The 18,011-nt window shown below is 49.1% G+C and overlaps 1 protein-coding gene across 3 annotated transcripts in view; it reads left to right on the forward strand.

Moving 5' to 3' along the window:
- Nucleotides 1-18,011, forward strand: part of DPF3 (double PHD fingers 3) — a 246,733-nt gene that overhangs the window by 142,911 nt on the left and 85,811 nt on the right. For all 3 annotated transcript variants that reach the window (XR_003515591.1, XM_027569208.1, XM_027569209.1), the window contains exons 5-6: nt 1,702-1,797; nt 10,133-10,211. Coding sequence is in view for 2 of the 3 variants with exons in the window: in XM_027569208.1 (XP_027425009.1) it covers nt 1,702-1,797; nt 10,133-10,211 (175 nt within the window). In the remaining variant the exon portion in view is untranslated. The remainder of the gene's footprint in view (nt 1-1,701; nt 1,798-10,132; nt 10,212-18,011) is intronic.

Raw genomic sequence — 18,011 nt, forward strand, 5'->3', positions numbered from 1 at the left:
TGGAGGACAGGCCAGAGGCATTGTCTGGGAGGCCATTTGAACAGTGATGATGATACCACATGTTGGTACAGCGTGTGCTGCTTCTAAGCCTTTTCATAGCTTGTGTCATTGTCACACCATCACAAGCATGGGTGGATGCTAATGCGGGCTGTTATCCAGTATAATATGGTGCCTGCCCTCCTTTCTAGCCTCTTCTTATGCCAATCTCTCCCTGAGTCACTGAACTCTAGTCACCCTGGCCTCTTTCTGCAATGTGGACAAGCCATGTTCCTTTCCCTGCCTGAGGGAGCTTGCTCATGCTGTTCCCTCTGCCTAGAACACTTTTCCTCCCTCCCTGCCCTTGGTCTCCACTCCCAAGGCTAGTCTTCGCTCATCCTTTACATGTCAACTCACTTGGGTTATTTCGTCAGGTAAGCCTTTCCTGACCCTCAGATTAGGTAAAATTCCCTCTAATTGCCTCTCGTAGCAGCTTGCACTTGCCTGTCACTGTGTTTATGGCCATTGTAACTATATGGTTGTGGATGTTATTTGAATCTGTCCTCCCTTCATTATACTGTAGTGTCCTTTTAGGGCAAGGACTGTAGTCATTCTGGGGCTTGTCTAGCACGGTGCCTGCCATATAGTCAGCACTAAACAAATGTTTGTTGATTGAATGAATAAATGAATTCCTATTTCATAATTGGGGAAACTGAGGCATGAAGAGATGATGACTCACCCAGGGTTGCACAGTGAGTCCATAAAGGGCTCCTGACGTGGAGTCTGGTGAATTCCATGCCCCTTCTCCTTATCCCACTTTCAGTCTGGGGAGCTGGGTCCTCTGCCACAGTCTTTCATTTTGCCCTTAAACCTAGAGGTACGCACCTTACCTGCCCTCCCCTCCCTGCAAAGGGAGCAAAGTGTTCAGGTCTCTACAGGAAGGGTCTACTATCTTCTTCTACTTCTATCTTCAGACACACAGCTGAGAAACGACCGGGAAACTCTGAGCTGATGAACCTGACTTGGCTTTGGCCATGGATTCACTGTATGACCGTGGGCAATTACAACTGTTTTTAGCCTCAGTTTATTCACCTATAAAATGGAAACTGGATTCTCTGCTGCTGTGTGAATCACAGATCTGTTGGAAAGAGATAATTAAATTCTTGATCTTTAAGCTTCATTACAAGTAATGTGCTGTAATGAAAATCCATTTTTCTTAAAAAAAAAACAACAATGGATGATTAAGAACCAACGCATTAATGTCAAATTCTGGTCAGATGAACAGGAAGTTACTTGTTTTCATTAAACAGGGCAGGGTTCCAGAATGGCAGAGAAAGGAAGAACGTATTTTCATATTTAGGAACAAAAGGAAAATTACATTAAAAATGTGGGTTTTGAAAAACATCTTGGGTCCACATAGAAAAGCGCCCCTACCAGAGTATTCTCTTATTAGGAAATGTTTTTTTGGGTAAAAAGAGTTGAAAAAAGCCAGTGTTCTGGGAGGATCAGGCTGGACGGGCCCCAGGGGTTTGAGAGGCTTGTTACCGCCAAGAGCTTGGACTCTGGGCAGCCTTTCGGAGGCTCTGCTTCCCCAGCAATGGTCTTCACTTTGTTAGAACACAACAACAAAACAGACCTCCCGCCCCTCCCTCAAATTGCCCTCTGACGGTTTCCTCCTTTGCATTTTATTTCTCAACCCCTCTGTTTATTTTCTTGTCATTTCAGAGGGTTTTGGAAAATGATGAAAATGTAGAAGAAGGAAACGAAGAAGAAGATTTAGAAGAAGATATCCCCAAGCGCAAGAACAGGACCCGAGGACGGGTAAGCCGGGGATGCCATGAGGGGGCGCAGGGTAAAAGGGGGCTGAGGCTGCGAGAACAGTTGGGCCCCAGACCCCAAGTCCCACCGCATACCCTCTCATACCCATGGTCTCTCTTGAAGAGTTCTCAGAGGGGAAGAGCCCCAGAAGAGCTCTGGTCCCAGGTGATAGCCTCTAAGAGTTTAGAGCTGGCCGGAGGGAGAAGAAGAGGGGACAATGAGGGTCCTGGGAGGGTTGGGGTGGGGGTCCGGAGAGGGTGGGGGAGGAGGAGAATGTGAGACTGTTGTACCCATTACTTGGTCCCGAAAGAAGGCTGCATTTTCCTGTCCCCGGGGCTGCCCCAGAAAGACCTGCTTTAGGGTGTGCTTCACTAGGCAGAGAGTAGGATCACTCTGGGAGAGTGCAGGGGCCACAGCTAATGGTTTCCAAGTGGGTAGGGCATGGGCTTTGGTGTGGGCCCCGGATGTGGCAAGAGGAGGCCAGAAGCCTGGGGTGTGGCCAAGGGGAAATCCATGGTGGAAGTTATACAACTTATGGGAGCGGTACTTGAGGGGAGGGCCCCAAGCCTGAGCAGTGCTCTGAGGCATGCGGGTCGCTCCTCCAGAGTCCTCATATCCAAGCCCAAGGGGCTTTTGGGGGTCACCCTCAGGGGTCTGCAAGGGCGTCTGACAATAATAATGAGGTGGAGAGGGACCTCCAGGGGTAGGTTCGTGTGGCGTCTAGAGAATTAGGATTGGGCCTTCTGGCTCCTTCAGGCTCTAGGCAGGACCTTTACCCCTCTTCTCCACGGCTGCCTTGCAGGTTTGGGTCCAGGGCTAATTGTGGCCCGCCTCTCTATTCCTGTGCTGCTTGTACTTAAGTATCCATCAGAAGCACCAGGAGAGCTTGTCGAAATGCAGATTCTCAGGACCCACTCCCAGAAGTTTTGATTTAGGAGGTCTAGGGTAGGGTCCAGAAAGCTGTATCATAAGCAAATAACCAGGTGACTGGTGTGAGTGGTCCAGTGCTGCCCGCACTGAGCTCGGATGCTCTGACTTGTTGGCAGGGGCTGGCATTTCTCAGGCTGGGCAGGGCAGCCCTCTGACACTGCATGCCTCTTGTAGTGGCCAGCCAGCTTCAGCGATGAGCTGGTGGTATTTGTTCTTTACTCCCACTTTTTGTTGGTTTGTATATTCAGTTCTTGGGAGAATATCTGAAAGGAAGTCCTAGACATTATATCATTTAACCTGCACATACCTCAATGTATCTCTAACAAGTAACATTATTATACCCAATAAAAACAACAGCTCTTCTAATATCTACACTCCAGTCCCTGATGATTTCCCTGGATTTTCTCAAAAATGCCTTTTTACAGGGCTTGTTTGAAACTTTAGCCTCATTTATTCTAGGACATACCGCTTCTCTGCTCTGCCCCACCATGCACACACATATTTTTTTCTCCATGCTATTTATTTGTTGAAGAACTTGGGTGGTTTGTCTTGCAGAATTCCCCACATTCTAAATTTGGTGGATGGGTGGTATTTAATGTATTCTCTTTATCTTCTGGAAACTCGTGGTTTGACTAGAGACTTGATTAGACTCAGGCTATTTGTTCATGTGCGTAAATAATTTTGGGGGGAGGCAAGGACCTTTCCTGTGCCTCTTACTGCATCACATCAAGAGGTACATGTTGTCCAGCTGTTCTGGTCTCGGGGTGGGGTGGGGGGAATGGATCAGTGGATTCAGGTGTTGTCAGCCTGATCTCTCCTTAAAAGGTTCCCCATCAAGTTTTCACCTAGCTGTTTCAGCAGCCGTCGATAATGCCTAGACTCATGACTTCACTGGGGGCCACAAAATAACGAACATCTAATTCCATCATTGGAGGAGGTTTTAGAACTTCTGGGCCTTTTGTGAACTCAAGAGCAGTGTGCCTCCAGGCCTGCTTCCATCCCGTCCCTCAGCCCAAACCTAAGTCACCCAGCTAGATTTTGGAGAATGGTCCTCTTTACATCCACTCCACTCCCAACCTAAATCTAGATGATTGAACTCGGCAATGCCTGGATGTGAGCTAGGTGTCTCCTCTGTAAGAACACAGCAGTGGGTCTCACTGTGTACTTACTGGATACCAGGCCACGTGCTGGGGCTCTTTACAACAAGAGCTACACGTCGAGGGTGACAACTACGTACTTTGTCCTGCACTCTTGATTTCTGCCCTGTTCCTTTGGCAGCCACTAGCCACATGCGGTGACCAAACACTTAAAATTTTGCCAGGTCAAATTACAATGTGCTGTAGGGCTCAGATGGTTAAGCGTCTGCCTTCGGCTCAGGTCGTGATCCCGGGGTCCTGGGATCGAGTCCCGCATTGGGCTCCCTGCTCCTTGGGAGCCTGCTTCTCCCTCTGCTTCTCTCTCTCTCTCTCTCACTCTCTCTGTCTCTCATGAATAAATAAATAAAAAATCTTTAAAAAAAAATTACAGTGTGCTGTAAAGGTAAAATACACACCAGATTTCAAAGACTTAGTATGAAAAGAATGCAAAGCATCTCATTAATATTTTTATATTGATTATGTACTGAAATGATAATAGTTTGAATACATTGGGTTGAATAAACTATATTATTAACATTCATTGTACCTGTTTCTCTTTTTACTCTTTTTGAAAAATGTGGTTACTAGAAAATTTAAAATGATGTGTGTGGCTCGCGTTATGTTTCTGTTGGCCAGCACTTCTTGTTTCATTCCCGTACACTGGTATTATTACTCCCAGAGAGATTATGTAACTTGCTCAAGGTCATCTAACCTAGTAAAGAAGTCAGGATTCGAACGCAGGTCTGTGCTTTTGTCACGGAGTCGTGCCTGGCCCAGTGCCTATCATGGGCTAAAGACCAGCTTGTTGAATGATTGACTGAGTGTTGGGAAAGAAAGAAAAGCTATATTTCAACTTTGCGGGAGTTGAAAGAAGGCCTGAACACAGTGAGGGAGCTGGATGGAGCTTAGACTAGCTCAGGGCCTACCTGATGCTGGCCAAGGGCCAGCTGAATGGCTCTATGTTGGGTAGTGACACTGTGGACATGTCACCCATGGTAGGAGCCATGGGATGATCTAGAAGGGCGTGCGTGGGCCTGCCTGTGCTGGAATACAAGCATGAAGCTGCTTTACCCACAGCCTCAATTAAGCTACCCTTTTAAGTGGTATGTTCAGGCTGCTTCTGGTTCCTGGAGAGCATTTCTTTTGTCAGGACTGACAGGCAGCACCTCAATGTGTGGTCCCTGGACCTCAGCCTCGCGATCACCTGGGAGCTTGTCAGACACGCAGGGCCCTGGACTCTACCCTAGACGGACCAAATTAGAGTCCGCACTTTGACAAGACCCCCAGGTGCTTTGTGCACTCATTGAGGAAGCCAGGGGTAAAGTAGTGATTCCAAGAACAGCCTCTGCCCTGTTTGAACCATGAATTCAAATCCCAGCTCCACTATTTACTAGACTTTGTGGGAATTATGTAACTGCATCATCTTGATCAAATTACAGCAATATTCTGGGCCTCAGTTTTTCATCATGAAAATGGGAGGAATAGTACCCAGACAATTCTGAGTGTTTAGTAAAGGCTAGACATTGTTCAGAGGTTGCAAAGGGAACAGCTCTTGGAGTTTTGACAATGGCCATACCCTGAGGGGTGAGGGCAATTCAGACCCAACAATTAATAATTGTGTCTATGCTAGCTTTAGCCCAAGGAATCCAAGCTCTTTAGAATTTATGAAATTCCTGGAAGTCATCCATGTGAGCATTATCAATCAGTCAATCAATCAATCAGGAACTATTTATTGATGCACTGTGGTGCAGCCCAGTGCTTCTCAAAGTGTACTGTGCATGTGAAGCACATGGTGATCTTGTTAAAGTGCAAATTCTAATGCAGTGGGTCTGGGGGTTAGGGGGAGGACTGAGAGTTTGTCTGGTTAACAAGCTCCCAGGTGATTCCAGCACTGCTGGTCTGAGGGCCACATTCTAAATAGCAAGGATGGGGAGCTATGGCTCTCAGGGGGTTTCTTTACTTAAAAATTACTGAGAGAGCCCCCCCCCCGCAAAAGCTATTGTTCTGGTGGATTATAACTAGTGACACGTACCATATTAGAAATTAAAGCAGAAAAAAATGTTAATCTTCAGAATACACCAGCACACAGAGTGATGACATCATCATGTCAGGTAGCCTCTGGAAAACTCCACCGTGCACTTGTGAGAGAATGAAAGTGTAAAGTTTCGAGTAACATTCTAGTACTATTTAGTACTGTGATGCAGACCCCCTGAAAGGGTCTCAAGGATCCCTGGGGATCCCTGGGCCATTACTTGAGTGTTCTCAAGTATAACTTGTATATATCTATATCTATATCTATATCTATATCTATATCTATATATATATGTATGTATGTATATAACTTGTATAACTCTGTATAACTCTTATACAGGAACTAGCTCTCTGAGCCTGTTCGAGTCAAGGGTCTTTTAATTGCAAGAAACTCAACACTTAAGCAAAAATGGGGAGTATTTGAAAAGCTGCTGGGTCAGTGCCCCAAATCGGTACAATCTTTGAAGTTTCAACCCTCAGGAAGGGCAAGAAAACGGCAGGCAGGGACTTAGGACTGGGATAGAATAAGGAACCTCGGCGGCTCGTGGCCTCTACTTCTTCCTTCTTTATTTTTCTATCAGAAGACTGTTTTGCCTGCTTCTCTGTGCCCCTGGCTCCATAGTTCCTGTATTGATGGGTTCCCAGCTTAAGTGCCGATACGCACTGGAGTCATTGCCCCAAGTCCAAGTGCTTTGGAGGTAGAATCTGATTGGCCCAGCCTAGGTCATGTGACCACTTTTGAGCCAGCCAATCAACTGTGGCCAGTGGGGCCAGGCTACGGGGTATAATCAAGGCTGTCTTGGCTTACCAGTGTCTGAATAGGAGGTGGGGTGGGGTGGGGTGAGGTGGCGAGGAGTGGAGTGGGGTGGACAATTCTCAGAGAGGGAGGACTGGTTTCTTTTGGACAGTCAGCTTCAAAGTTTTACAGAATAGAGTCTGGAAACCTAGGTCCTGCTTCTTCTACTGACTCTGTGACTGTGGGTAAGTCAGAAACCTCCTTAGAGCCCGTCTCATCAAGGGCCAAATGGGAATACTATTACTTTCTGTAACTCACGGTGTATGGTAGGAATGAGCTGAACGAATACATGTGAGAGAGCTTGGGACGCTATGTGCCCAACATAGATCTAAGTGTTGGGCGTTCATAATAAAGTATGAAATGCCATCTTTGCTCTTAAGAACCTTGGGGATTAAATTGAGGAGAAAATGCGAATGGCCATGATACAATTAGAAAACAGCAGGCTTCTGCCTGTGCACTAACCGAATGCAATAAAAGTTCAGAGGAGAGAAAAGAGATCAGCTTGGGCAAGAAGGGGAAGTAATTTATCGAGCACTTCCTGTGGATGTGGCGATGTCCCCTGTGGTTTCACACACTGCGAACGCTCTCAGCAACTCTGCACTAAAGGTGTTGCTGTGCCCATTTTACAGTTGAGAAAATGAAAACTTAGAGAAGTAACTTGTCTACAGACACGTGGCTGGTGTTCAAACCCATGCCTGTCTGAATTTAAAGCTGTGCTCTTTTTACTCCTCAATATGGCAAGAGGAAAGCTCTTGGAGGAGTGGGATTTTGGTGGGGGGTTAAAGCATGCACCAGTGTGGGTGGCAGAGGAGAGGCTGGTCCCTGACAGGGATCATAGCATGAGCATGAGGGGAACCTGATGGTACTGGCACTAGGTTGCTGTTGGATGTGTCAGTGGGTTTTAGATGGCAATAAATGAATGAGTGAACGACCATGGGCTCTGTCCTTCACTCCCTTGGTCTAATTGATCTGGGAGTCATGCAGAGTGGATTGGGAAGGGCAGTGCAGAGGTAGAACCCCAGCTGGTGGGTTCTTCGAGCAGCTCAGGGTCAATGGATTAAAATGTGGAACAGAAGGAAAATGCAAAGCCTCAGATGGGCTTTGAAGGAAGAAACAACAGCGCTTGGCTGTAAGGAATGAAGGAGAAGAACCAAAGATGACGGACTCGCTGACCGATGGACCAATTATTTCAGCCAAGGTTTACTAAGTGTGTCTTAAGTGGCAGGCCCCGTACCAGGTTCTGAATATAGTGTGGCTCAAGTAGACGTTTTCCACTCCTTGTTGGGGAGATTCAAGATCAACAAGTACACCAACCACATGTATAATGTAATGTCAGACCATGCTAAGTGCTGGGACCAAACACAAAGCCGGGCAGGGGAACGAGAACGATGGAGAGGGTATGAGTGGATCTAGGTTGGTCAGGGAGGGCTTCTCTGAGGAGGTGACGTCTGAGCAAACTAGCGGGATTCTGAGTTTCCAAGTTTGAGCGATTCCGGGAGACTAGAGGAGTGTCACTGCCGCAGGAAGAGTCCCTTGCCCGTGCCCATTTTGCAATTGAGGAAACCAAGGTGCAGGGAGAGTGTGGAAGTGACGGGGCTGGTCAGCCCTGCAGAGTGCAATCCAACCCCGGCTCTCAGCAGGGCCCTCCCCCTCCCGCTGGCGGCTCCCCCAGGAGTGTGTGCTTCCAGGGCTTCTCCTCTTATCCCAGGCGGTATTTTTAGTCTCTCAGAGCCCCTTCCCCGCGTCTGCTGTTGGCTCGTCATTCTGCTTGACTCGCTTTCACCTGCTGCAGGCGGCTCTGACACGGCTGCGGGCTGCACACATCAAGCTGTCCCTGGCTTCACCACGGGGGCGTGAGGAGGGGGGAGGGCAGCTGAGGGTGACCACCCTCCCCGTCCGTCGTCGTCGTCGTCTTCGTGGGCAGGCGGGGAGGCCTGTCAGTGCCCGCGGGGGGACCGCAGCGTCTCACGGCTCCCCCTTCGGGTCAACTCGGAGTAACGAGGCCGGGGGCGGGGCCGGGGGCGGGGCTGCTGGCTGTGGCGGGCTCGGCTGGGGGTGGGGAGGCAGAGAGGCGAAGCGGTGGGAGGGAGGGAGGGAGGTGGAATTTTGTAAATTGTTTTGGAGAGAGACAAGCTGAGGAGGTGGTGTAGGTGGTAGCTTGGCAGGTGGTGTTGATTGTGAAGAGTGCGTGTTTGGTGAGAGCGTGTGAACATCGCGGGCCTGGGGTACAGGCCTTTCCGCTGTGAAATCCCGAGTGAGTGTGTGTGCGTGCCTGTGCGTGCGTGTGTGTGAGCATCACAGGTCTTTTGGCGCTGAAGTCCCCAGGGCCACTTGTCCAGGCCCAGCCCCTGGGACTGCCCCATTCCCCCTGCACCCGAGGCGGCCGCCATGTTTTAGTTCTCACCTCTGTGACTCCTTCTCTGTCCCCAAAGACCTCAGCAGGCCCTTTCCCTGGTTGGGAGTTTACTGCTACTCATTACCAGAGAATGACCTGGAGGAGGCCAGGGTGCTACACACGTGACCACGTGGGACTTAACAAAGGTTTAAAAATAAACCTTGCCACGTTCTTGTAGCCACTGTCCCAGGCCTGCAGAGCTGCCAGCACCTTCTCTGGCTGTTCTCCTCTATCCTCAGACGTGGAACTGCTCCCACCCCCACCCCAGGTTATGCTGGCTCTTTCTGGAGATGCACGCAGGGTGGTGGGATCAGGAGTCAGGCCCCCGGAGACTGTGAGGTGTCAAGGCCTTTGTCACTGGCGGGAGGCCTCAGCTGAAGCTCACCCCCAGGAGGAGCAGGGGAGAGGGGTGGGGGTGCTCCCTGCTGTGCCTGGGCTCATGCCCTAGACCGGATGCCAGGCCTGGCTGGCCCTTGAGAGACTTGAAGGGGACAGTGTGAGCCTGGGGCGAGAGCTCGGGGTGACGGTTGCTGTCACACTCCCTGCTGCAATCTGCCATCATGTGGTCAGCTGAGGGGAGCAGGGTGAGCTTCTCCATGTGGGGTCAGTGAAGCTAGGTGGCTAAGCAGCTGGAGGAGGAGGTCCCTGTGATAACCACAGAGTACAGGGATTGGGTAGATGTAGGCTTTGCAGTCAGACTGTTGTGAGTTCACGTCCTGGCTCCGCACTTAGCGGAGTGACCCTGGGCAAGACTGCTGTTGCCTCAGTCTCCTGATCTGTAAAATGGAAATAAAAGTAATACCTCTCTTGGAGTTGTGAACATTTAATGAGATGATGTGGGTGAGTAGCTGAGTGTTCTGGAGCACGTTACCTGACCTCCCTGGGCCTCAGTTTCCCGGCCTGTAAAATGGGGTCGGTCATTGGTTCAAAGGCTGTGAGGAAGGCCGGATGAAGAGATGTGGGTGAGGTGCTCGGGGCTGCGCAGAGTACGTGCTCAGGAGCCGCAGTGGCCCTCACCATAACAAGCATCCTGCTTCCTTGTCTCCCCAGGCCCGTGGCTCGGCAGGTGGCAGGAGGAGGCACGACGCTGCCTCCCAGGAAGACCACGACAAACCTTACGTCTGTGACAGTAAGTACGGCAGGTGCCGCCTTCCTGCCCCTGCCTCTGCCCCCAGGACCCCCTTCCCTGTGCTTCCCCGGCTGTCATGCCCCCAGCCTCAGGCTCACTGGCTCCTCCTCTGGGGCCTGCGCCCCAGCTTGCATGCCTGCCGCCTCAGCGAAAGCACCACCTCCTGTTGCCGCGCCACCACCACTCGCCCACCCCGGTGTTTGTGCATGAGGGGGGGCCAGCCAGGGAGGCCCCTTGCCTTTGGTGCCAGCCTCCTGTCTCCGGCAGCGCCTCCTCGGTGGCTTTCTCCTGGCGTGCTCTCTCTCTCTCTCTCTCTGTCTCCTGAAGATTCATCCTCTATTTCTTTCTCTGTTTCAGAGAGTTACAAACAAAAGCATAACTCAAAATCCTCCGACAAAGGTCCTTGGCTCCTTTGGCTCTTCGTGTTTCCCTTTCATTTCCCTCTGTCTCTCCTGTCCTAGGTAGGGCAAGGTAGGAACCTTTCTCTGACTTAGCTTAATAAATGGCCCTTGATCCATCTCCAGCCTTTCTTGCTTGCTTCAGAGGCATCTCTTGGACAAGGACTGCCTGGCTCCTGGGTCTAGGCGGTGCAGGCAGAGCTGGGGAGGGAGGAGCTGGAGAGTGGGGCGGGGAGCAGGGGCAGTGGGTGTAGCTCCAGAAACCTTCAACTTTCGGAGGGATTGCTATCAGCTCAGACGCTGTTGTCTTTCTCACCTACCAGAGCGTTGGGTGGTGGGTTGAAAATCCTTGCCCTAGTTACCTCTCACTGTACGGGGCGCCATCTGCTCGTTCCACAGCAGGGACCGCCCTAGAAACCACACTCCCTGACCATCTTCCCCTCATGTCTTCTCCCCTCCGAGGACGCAGAGCTGGGCCACGGGAGAAGGGCAGCGAGGTGGCTCAGGCAGGGCCCTGGCACCGTGTTTCCTTCTGCCGGCATCTGGCAATGTGTGCGGTCTCTGTGGAAGCAGAGGGCGAGTGGGGGAGATGGGGCTCAGGGAGCACATCGGGGGTGGTGCCCTTTTCCTCCCTCTTCACTGGCCTCTTTTGATTTCAAAAAGTTGTTCTGTGCCCGGTGGGGTGACAGCTGGTTGGAGAACATTTTGCTAGAAGAACTCAAACTCCATGACCCCCATTTGGCTGCTTAATACACCGTGCAGATGGCATTCCTGAGACAACTCTTGCAGGTAACATCTCCATCCCACGGTGGTTCTGTTCCAGGATGAGGAGGGAGCAGGGCATGGGGTCTGGTGTCTCTTGGTGATGTCAGGAGGTGCCTGCTTTGGCCTGGGTTTTGCCCTCCTGGAAGGGCCTCTGTTTTGTTCGGATGCACAGAAGCCCTAGCTGTGTGAGCCCTCTGGGGACTGGTTCTGGGCTGGGAGGGTCCTTCTGACCCCCTCGGAGCAGGCTTTCCAGCTGTGTATGGCTGGAGCAGCCCAGCCCTCAAGAAAGCCAACAGCTGCTTTGGGACCGGGGCATTGCCATTCGATTCCTCTTTTAAAAAGCTTTATTTTTGTGATGTGATTTTCTGCTTCCATAGCTAGTGGGATTACTTTTTGCTCCATCTCTTCAATTTTCATGGGATTTGCAGCCAATAGTCCCATATATTCCCAGACATAACCCCGCATGCCCTTCTTCACCCACCTCTCAGTTCCTCTCCTCACTCCTTTGTCTGCTGTCTGCCTCCTCACCTGTTACCTCCATGGAGCACCCTCTGTGGGTGTCCCTCTCTTGCCTGGCGCCCCTCTTGCTGCACCAAGTGCTTGCATCGCACCCTCTACCCCAGTTCCTGTGGCTGTGATTAGGGGCTCTCAGGACCATTGGCTCTTTTCCGTTCCCTGTCCCCACGGTCTCTTCCTCCTTCTGTTTACCCTGTGATGCTCGGGAGGCCTACACGAAGGCCTGATGTTGGCTTTCTGGAAGTCTCAGCGGCTGATTCCTTGGCTCTGCCCACACAGCCGCTGCCTCTGTTCTCCCTCAGGGGACCAGGGTCCACCGTAGATTGCCCTTGTCTCTTCTGGCTCTTGTAGGAAATTGTGTGGCAGCTTGGTGATTAATAGACTTTATTTTTATCTGGTGCCCTTCAGACATGTGATCCTTTGGGATAGGGGTGACCTTTGGAGAGGTCCTGAGGCCCACCCTCCACCCCCGAACTGAGCAAGGAATGCTTTTAATAATCTCTAATGCATCCTAAGTAGAGAGGTGTCTGGTCACCTCCTTGAGTGTCCCCAGGGATGGTGTTACCATAAGCTACCCTTTCTTCCATGATTCCAACTGTGCTCTGAAGGATTGTTTTTCCTTGATAGGAGATACATTTTTTTTTCTCCTACAGGCCTCCTTATCTTTTGCACATCTTTTCCCAACAAATGGGCACACTGAGCATTTTGTCTATTTTGGAGACGCTTTTCACATCCCCTTGTATTCTTGGTTTATCTAGGGCCACATCCCATAACCTCTGTGATGGCCTGGCTCTAAATTCCCTTCCAGGTTTACATTTAAGCTCAGCACTCCCACTGGAAGTAATACCAAGGCCAAGTAACTCCAAGAGTAACCGACACATTTTCTTGTTTATTTTACACATCGGCTCTTAATAACAGCCCGTATCTGTAGAGAACAGAAGTACTTGGCCCGCCCATTGCCCTGTGCACCATGTCCACGACTTCCCATGCAGGGCCTGTCCTGACCCCATGCCTCGCCAGGTGCGTGCTCCTTTCTACTTAATGCATTTGATTATTCCTTCTTCCATAAATCACTCCACATTTAGCCCTACTGAGTCTCAATAAAGAGATACAATAATATGTGACTTCCATATACAAGATTCAATAAAGGCAAATTTAAAGGCATTGCCCCGTAGTTGAATTTCATCCTCTGCAGATTTGCAATCCCTGCCATTGTTGTGTTTTCTCTGGTTTGATTTGCATAATCCCCACTCCATCTTTCAAGTTATTTATGAAAATATTAGGCCACCTTGTGCCCCACCACCTCTTCCTGGGTTTATATGTGGAGTAGTAATAGTTATCTTTCAGATGTGATTATGTTTAACCCTTCCTGGTTTATATTCCTAAATGTAGTTGTCCTATTATGTTCTTGGTCCAAGTATCCCTTTCAAGATGGGTGGTTGAAATATTATCTTAGCTGCTAACTTCAGGTGATAGATAGTTTGCCTGTTGCCTTTCACGCAGCCATCGAATTTATTCCATCTCAGAGAACTACTAAATCATCTGAACATAATTTATTTTTTTACCCAATCTGTGGTGTGTGTGTACATGAATACTTCATTTTCCAGCACGTAACCAATCCCTATTAATTATCCTGAACATTTACCAAGCTTAAGGATAAAAGTTCTGTTTCTTCCGTTTCAATCTCTTGCCGAAGAAAAGTGTTCGTTATCCACAGAGCAACTGAATCTGACTTTGTGGGGATGGCCGTCAGTTTTTGTCAAAGTGTGGACCTGCACCATTTGCACAGAGAGAACCGAGATACTTATTAAAATGTGATTCCCAGGCCTCATACCAGACCTCCTGCATCAGAACCACAGGGAGCAGACCCAGGAACCTGCAATTTTTTTTGAGAGCTCCTCAGGGGAGTTACTTCTGAATACTGACTTTTGAGAGTGACTGGTCTACTTCATTCAAATTTGAAGGCTTCTGGCCTCTAACTGTTCAGCCTTTTTATTATTCCCTGCTTTTGGCATCTGGAAGTTCTAGGGTCTTCAGAAATTCTCCACGCCAACTGCCATAGGCTTGCTTCACTGTTTTAGTTGGTCTCTTTAGAATCTTTCCTTTCTCATTTTTGTCCCCCCAGCCTTGATCTCAAACTCAGCAGTCCCATATAAAACTCAGCAATCCAGCACTTGGCCTTAATTTACTTAATAGCTTTAAATCCTAACAGTATCATTAGCCCCTTTTAGAGGTGGGATGATAACTGGAGACAGACATATGAAAGCAGTCCTTGGGTCGGGCTACTGGGATGTTTTAAAAATCATTCTAAATGTTTATCTCTTCTCTCTCCAACTGCTCCCAACCCTGAATTTTCTATTAGCATCACTGGGACTGCCTCTGGATGAGACCCACTTTGCCATTGCCTTTGTGCAGGAAGCATCACAGGGGAGAAGATGGGGGTGGTAGGGTGATATTCAAGGGGGGAGAGAGGGAGAACATGGTGTCTCTAAGCAGCAGCCATTTAGGGGGGAGCCAAGCCCCCCTTTACCCCTTTGCTGGGCACAATGGAAGTGAAGTGTTTTTTTTTCCTCCTTCCCATTTTTCTTCCTTCTTCTTCTTTTTTTTTTTTAAAGATTTTTAAAATTTAATTGAGAGAGCGAGAGAGCACACAAGCGGGGGGGGGGGCGGGGCAGAGGGAGAGGGAGAGGGAGAAGCAGGCTCCCTGCTGAGCGGGGCTCCATCCAGGCACCTGGGGATCACGACCTGAGCCAAAGGCAGACACTTAACTGACTGAGCCACCCAGGCGCCCATTCCCAGTTTTTCCTTTAAAAAATTTTTTTTAAAAATTAAGTTTATCTTACTGTTTATTTATATTACTGTTTATTTTACTTACCATCTACCTTCTTAATACATTTTTTTAGTGTACAATATCTATTGCTGAACATAGGCACAATGCCGTGCAGCCGATCTGTAGGGTTTATTCATCCTGCTCCACTGAAACCTTATGCCCATTGGTTAGTGATTTCGTAACTCCCTTTCTCTGCCAGCCTCCAGCAACCACCATTCCCCTCTCTGATGCCCCAAGGCTGACTATTGGGATACCTCACGTAAGTGGAATCAGGCAGCATTTGTTTGGCTGGGACTGGCTTATTTCACTCAGCATAACGTCCTCGAGATTCATTCCTGTTGTTGCGTATTGAAGTATTCCTTCTTTTTAAAAGCTGAAGGATCTTCCATTGTATGTTTCTACCAAATTTTCGTTATCAATTCATCTGTTAACAGACAGTTAGGTTGTTTGCACATCTTGGCTATTGCGAACAGTGCTGCAATGAACATGGGAGTGCTAATATTTCTTTGAGATCCCGATTTCAATTCTTCTGGACAAATACCCAGAAGTGGGATTGCTGGATCCTATGGCAATTCTATTTTTAGTTTTTTGAGGAAGCTTCATACTCTTTTCCAGAGCAGCCGCACCATTTTGCAGTCCCACCAGCAGTGTACAAGTGTTCTAGTTTCTCCACAGCCTTGCCAACGCTTGTCTTTTGTTCCCAGCTTTTTCTGATCACGGCGATCACGCCTGCTCACGGTGCTTATGGTGTGCAGAGCATGGTGCCGAGCACGTTACGTACACTGTCTCTGTAAATCCTCACAATAACCTTAAGAGGCGGGGACAATTGACCTCACTTTAGTATGAAGAAACCGAGGCACAGAGAGGTGAGGGGACTTGTCCACACATCCTGCGGGTGAAATATGCCCTCCTACCCTGGAGTGTGGCTGTCCTGAGAGTTGAGGAAAAAACATGTTTTAAAAGTGAATTAGGGGCACCTGGGTGGCACAGTCAGTTAAGCGTCTGACTCTTGGTTTTGGCTCACGTCATGATCTCAGGATTGTGAGATGGAGCCCCGCGTTGGGCTCTGCACTTAGCATGGAGTCTGCTTAAGAGTCTCTCTCTCTCTCTCTCTCTCTCTCTCTCTCTCTCTCTCTCCCCCTCTGCCCCTCCCCCACCTCAAATAAATAAATAAATCTTTGAAGGTGAATTAATGGGGTGCCTGAGTGGCTCAGTTGGTTGAGTGTCCAACTCTTGATTTTGGCTCAGGTCATGATTTCAGGATTGTGAGCTCGAGCCCCGAGTTGGCTCCTCATAGGGCATGGAGCCTGCTTAGGATTCTCTCCCTCCTCTCCCTCCACCCACCCTGTCTCCCCATCTCTAAAAAAAAAAAAAATGAGAAGTGAATTAATGATCACATACATCTCATTTATGAGGTGAAGCCGTGTCCATTGTTAACAGATGGCTTCTAGGCGTCAGGCTGGCAAGCTGGAGTCAGTGGAATGGAATAGATTATATACTTTTAAACCTTTTACATTTAAATCTATTAAAATCACCCCCCCCCAAACTGGGGCATTAGGGTGGATTAGTGACAAAAGGCAAATAGACATGATCAAAGTCCTCCCAGGAGCATGACTCACCTCTGAGTCATGTGGGGTATTCACACATCAGGAGTGGGTGCTCTCAACTCAGCCTCCATATCAGTAAAAACTTTGTTCTCCACCACCCTCACCCCACAGGCATGTATTTTTGGTTGTGTGGCCCATGACTGAAAACATGGCCACTTCACAGTATTGCCTCCCTTCTAGAAATTCAGTGGGGGTGTAACTATGTCCAAATGGGACAGTGTCAGAATAGGGTTTGGGGTTCCTTCCTGCTCCTCTTGATGGTGGAATCCTGGAGGGAGAAGGGTATGGGATGAAAAGCCAAGAGTCTGGGGGTCTGGTCCTGCTTCTACCCTTCAGGGGCTATGATGTCACTTTCCTGGTTTGTCAATGAGGGGGCTCCTTTTTTGAGTGTCTAGACCTCCCCCATCAGCACCCCTTCCCCACACCATGGGCTCCTTTCTTCTCAGGCAGTGGCTTAACATTGAGGCTCTTCTCCCTGGAGACAAGATGTCGGGCCGCCATGTTACAGGCTGAGAGGGGCTGTGGGCTAGATGGACTGGCGTATGGGGCAGACGCAGCTTGCACCCAAGGTAGTCTCACAAAATCTGCTTGACCTCAACTTCCTAAAATTACTCTGGATTCCCCCATACCTGAGTGTACAGGAGAATCAGATGACTATTGCAGTCTTATTAAAAAAAAAATTTTTTTTTTTTGAGGGCATTAAGGCCCCACATTCTCTAAGACTCATGTGCTTTTAGCTTCGAGCTGCAGTGGAAAAGCCAATAACGCGGCCTTCAGGCTGGCTGCCCCTGTCACTGAAGGGAAGCCGGGCTCATCACTCAGTTGTCCGTGCTATTATCTTGCAGGTCCTTGCATGGGGTGCAACGGGGGAGGGTGGGAATGGCTCTGTGCCCCAGAAACTTGATTTGTGGAACAGGGCCTGTGGCATGGGATTGATCCCTGGAGATGGAGTGCATTTGTGACAGCGAAGCTGGGTCTGTTTAAATATTTAAATGCCATCCTGTTGTGGACACCGGTAGCACCCAGCAGGGCTGGCCGCAGGCAGGGCTGAAGAGAAGCTGCAGTCTGTCCCTGCTCCCCGCACACCTGCATCTCTCCCCTTCCTATGCTCCTGCTGCCTGCTCTGCCCTCCCTGGCCTACACCTCTGGCTCTCAAGGACTTGGTTTGCCTTTTCTGAGCTGTAACCCACGGCCTCTTGAATTATTTTGTCCTCCAGTCAGAGCTGGTTCTCAGCTAGCTGTTCCTGAATGCAAACTTTGTGGCAAATAATTCCTACCAAGATGTAGATGACCGATGACAGGGTAGATATGAACATGTGTAGCAGTTTGCTTTTTTAAATAATTTTTTTCTATGGAAATGGTATATATTCATTGCAAAAAAATCAGAAATTACAGATATGCATAAAGGAAAAATAAAAATCACCCATAATCTTACTCCTGACAGATAGCTTCCATTTTGGTTTTGTATACCATTGGAGGATTCTGTCTGTCTCTGTCTCTTTCTACACACACACACACACACACACACATACACATGCACGTATGCACACCATGGTACAGACCATTTTAACCCATGCCCTCACTCAACAGTACATGGGAAGCATCATTCCAGGTCAGTGAAGACATGTTTATGACATTTGAGAGCTATACGGTATTCCATCACGTGGGCACGCCCCAGTTTTGC

Source organism: Zalophus californianus, chromosome 6 (genome assembly GCF_009762305.2).
Source record: "Zalophus californianus isolate mZalCal1 chromosome 6, mZalCal1.pri.v2, whole genome shotgun sequence".
Taxonomy (NCBI): Eukaryota; Metazoa; Chordata; class Mammalia; order Carnivora; family Otariidae; genus Zalophus; species Zalophus californianus.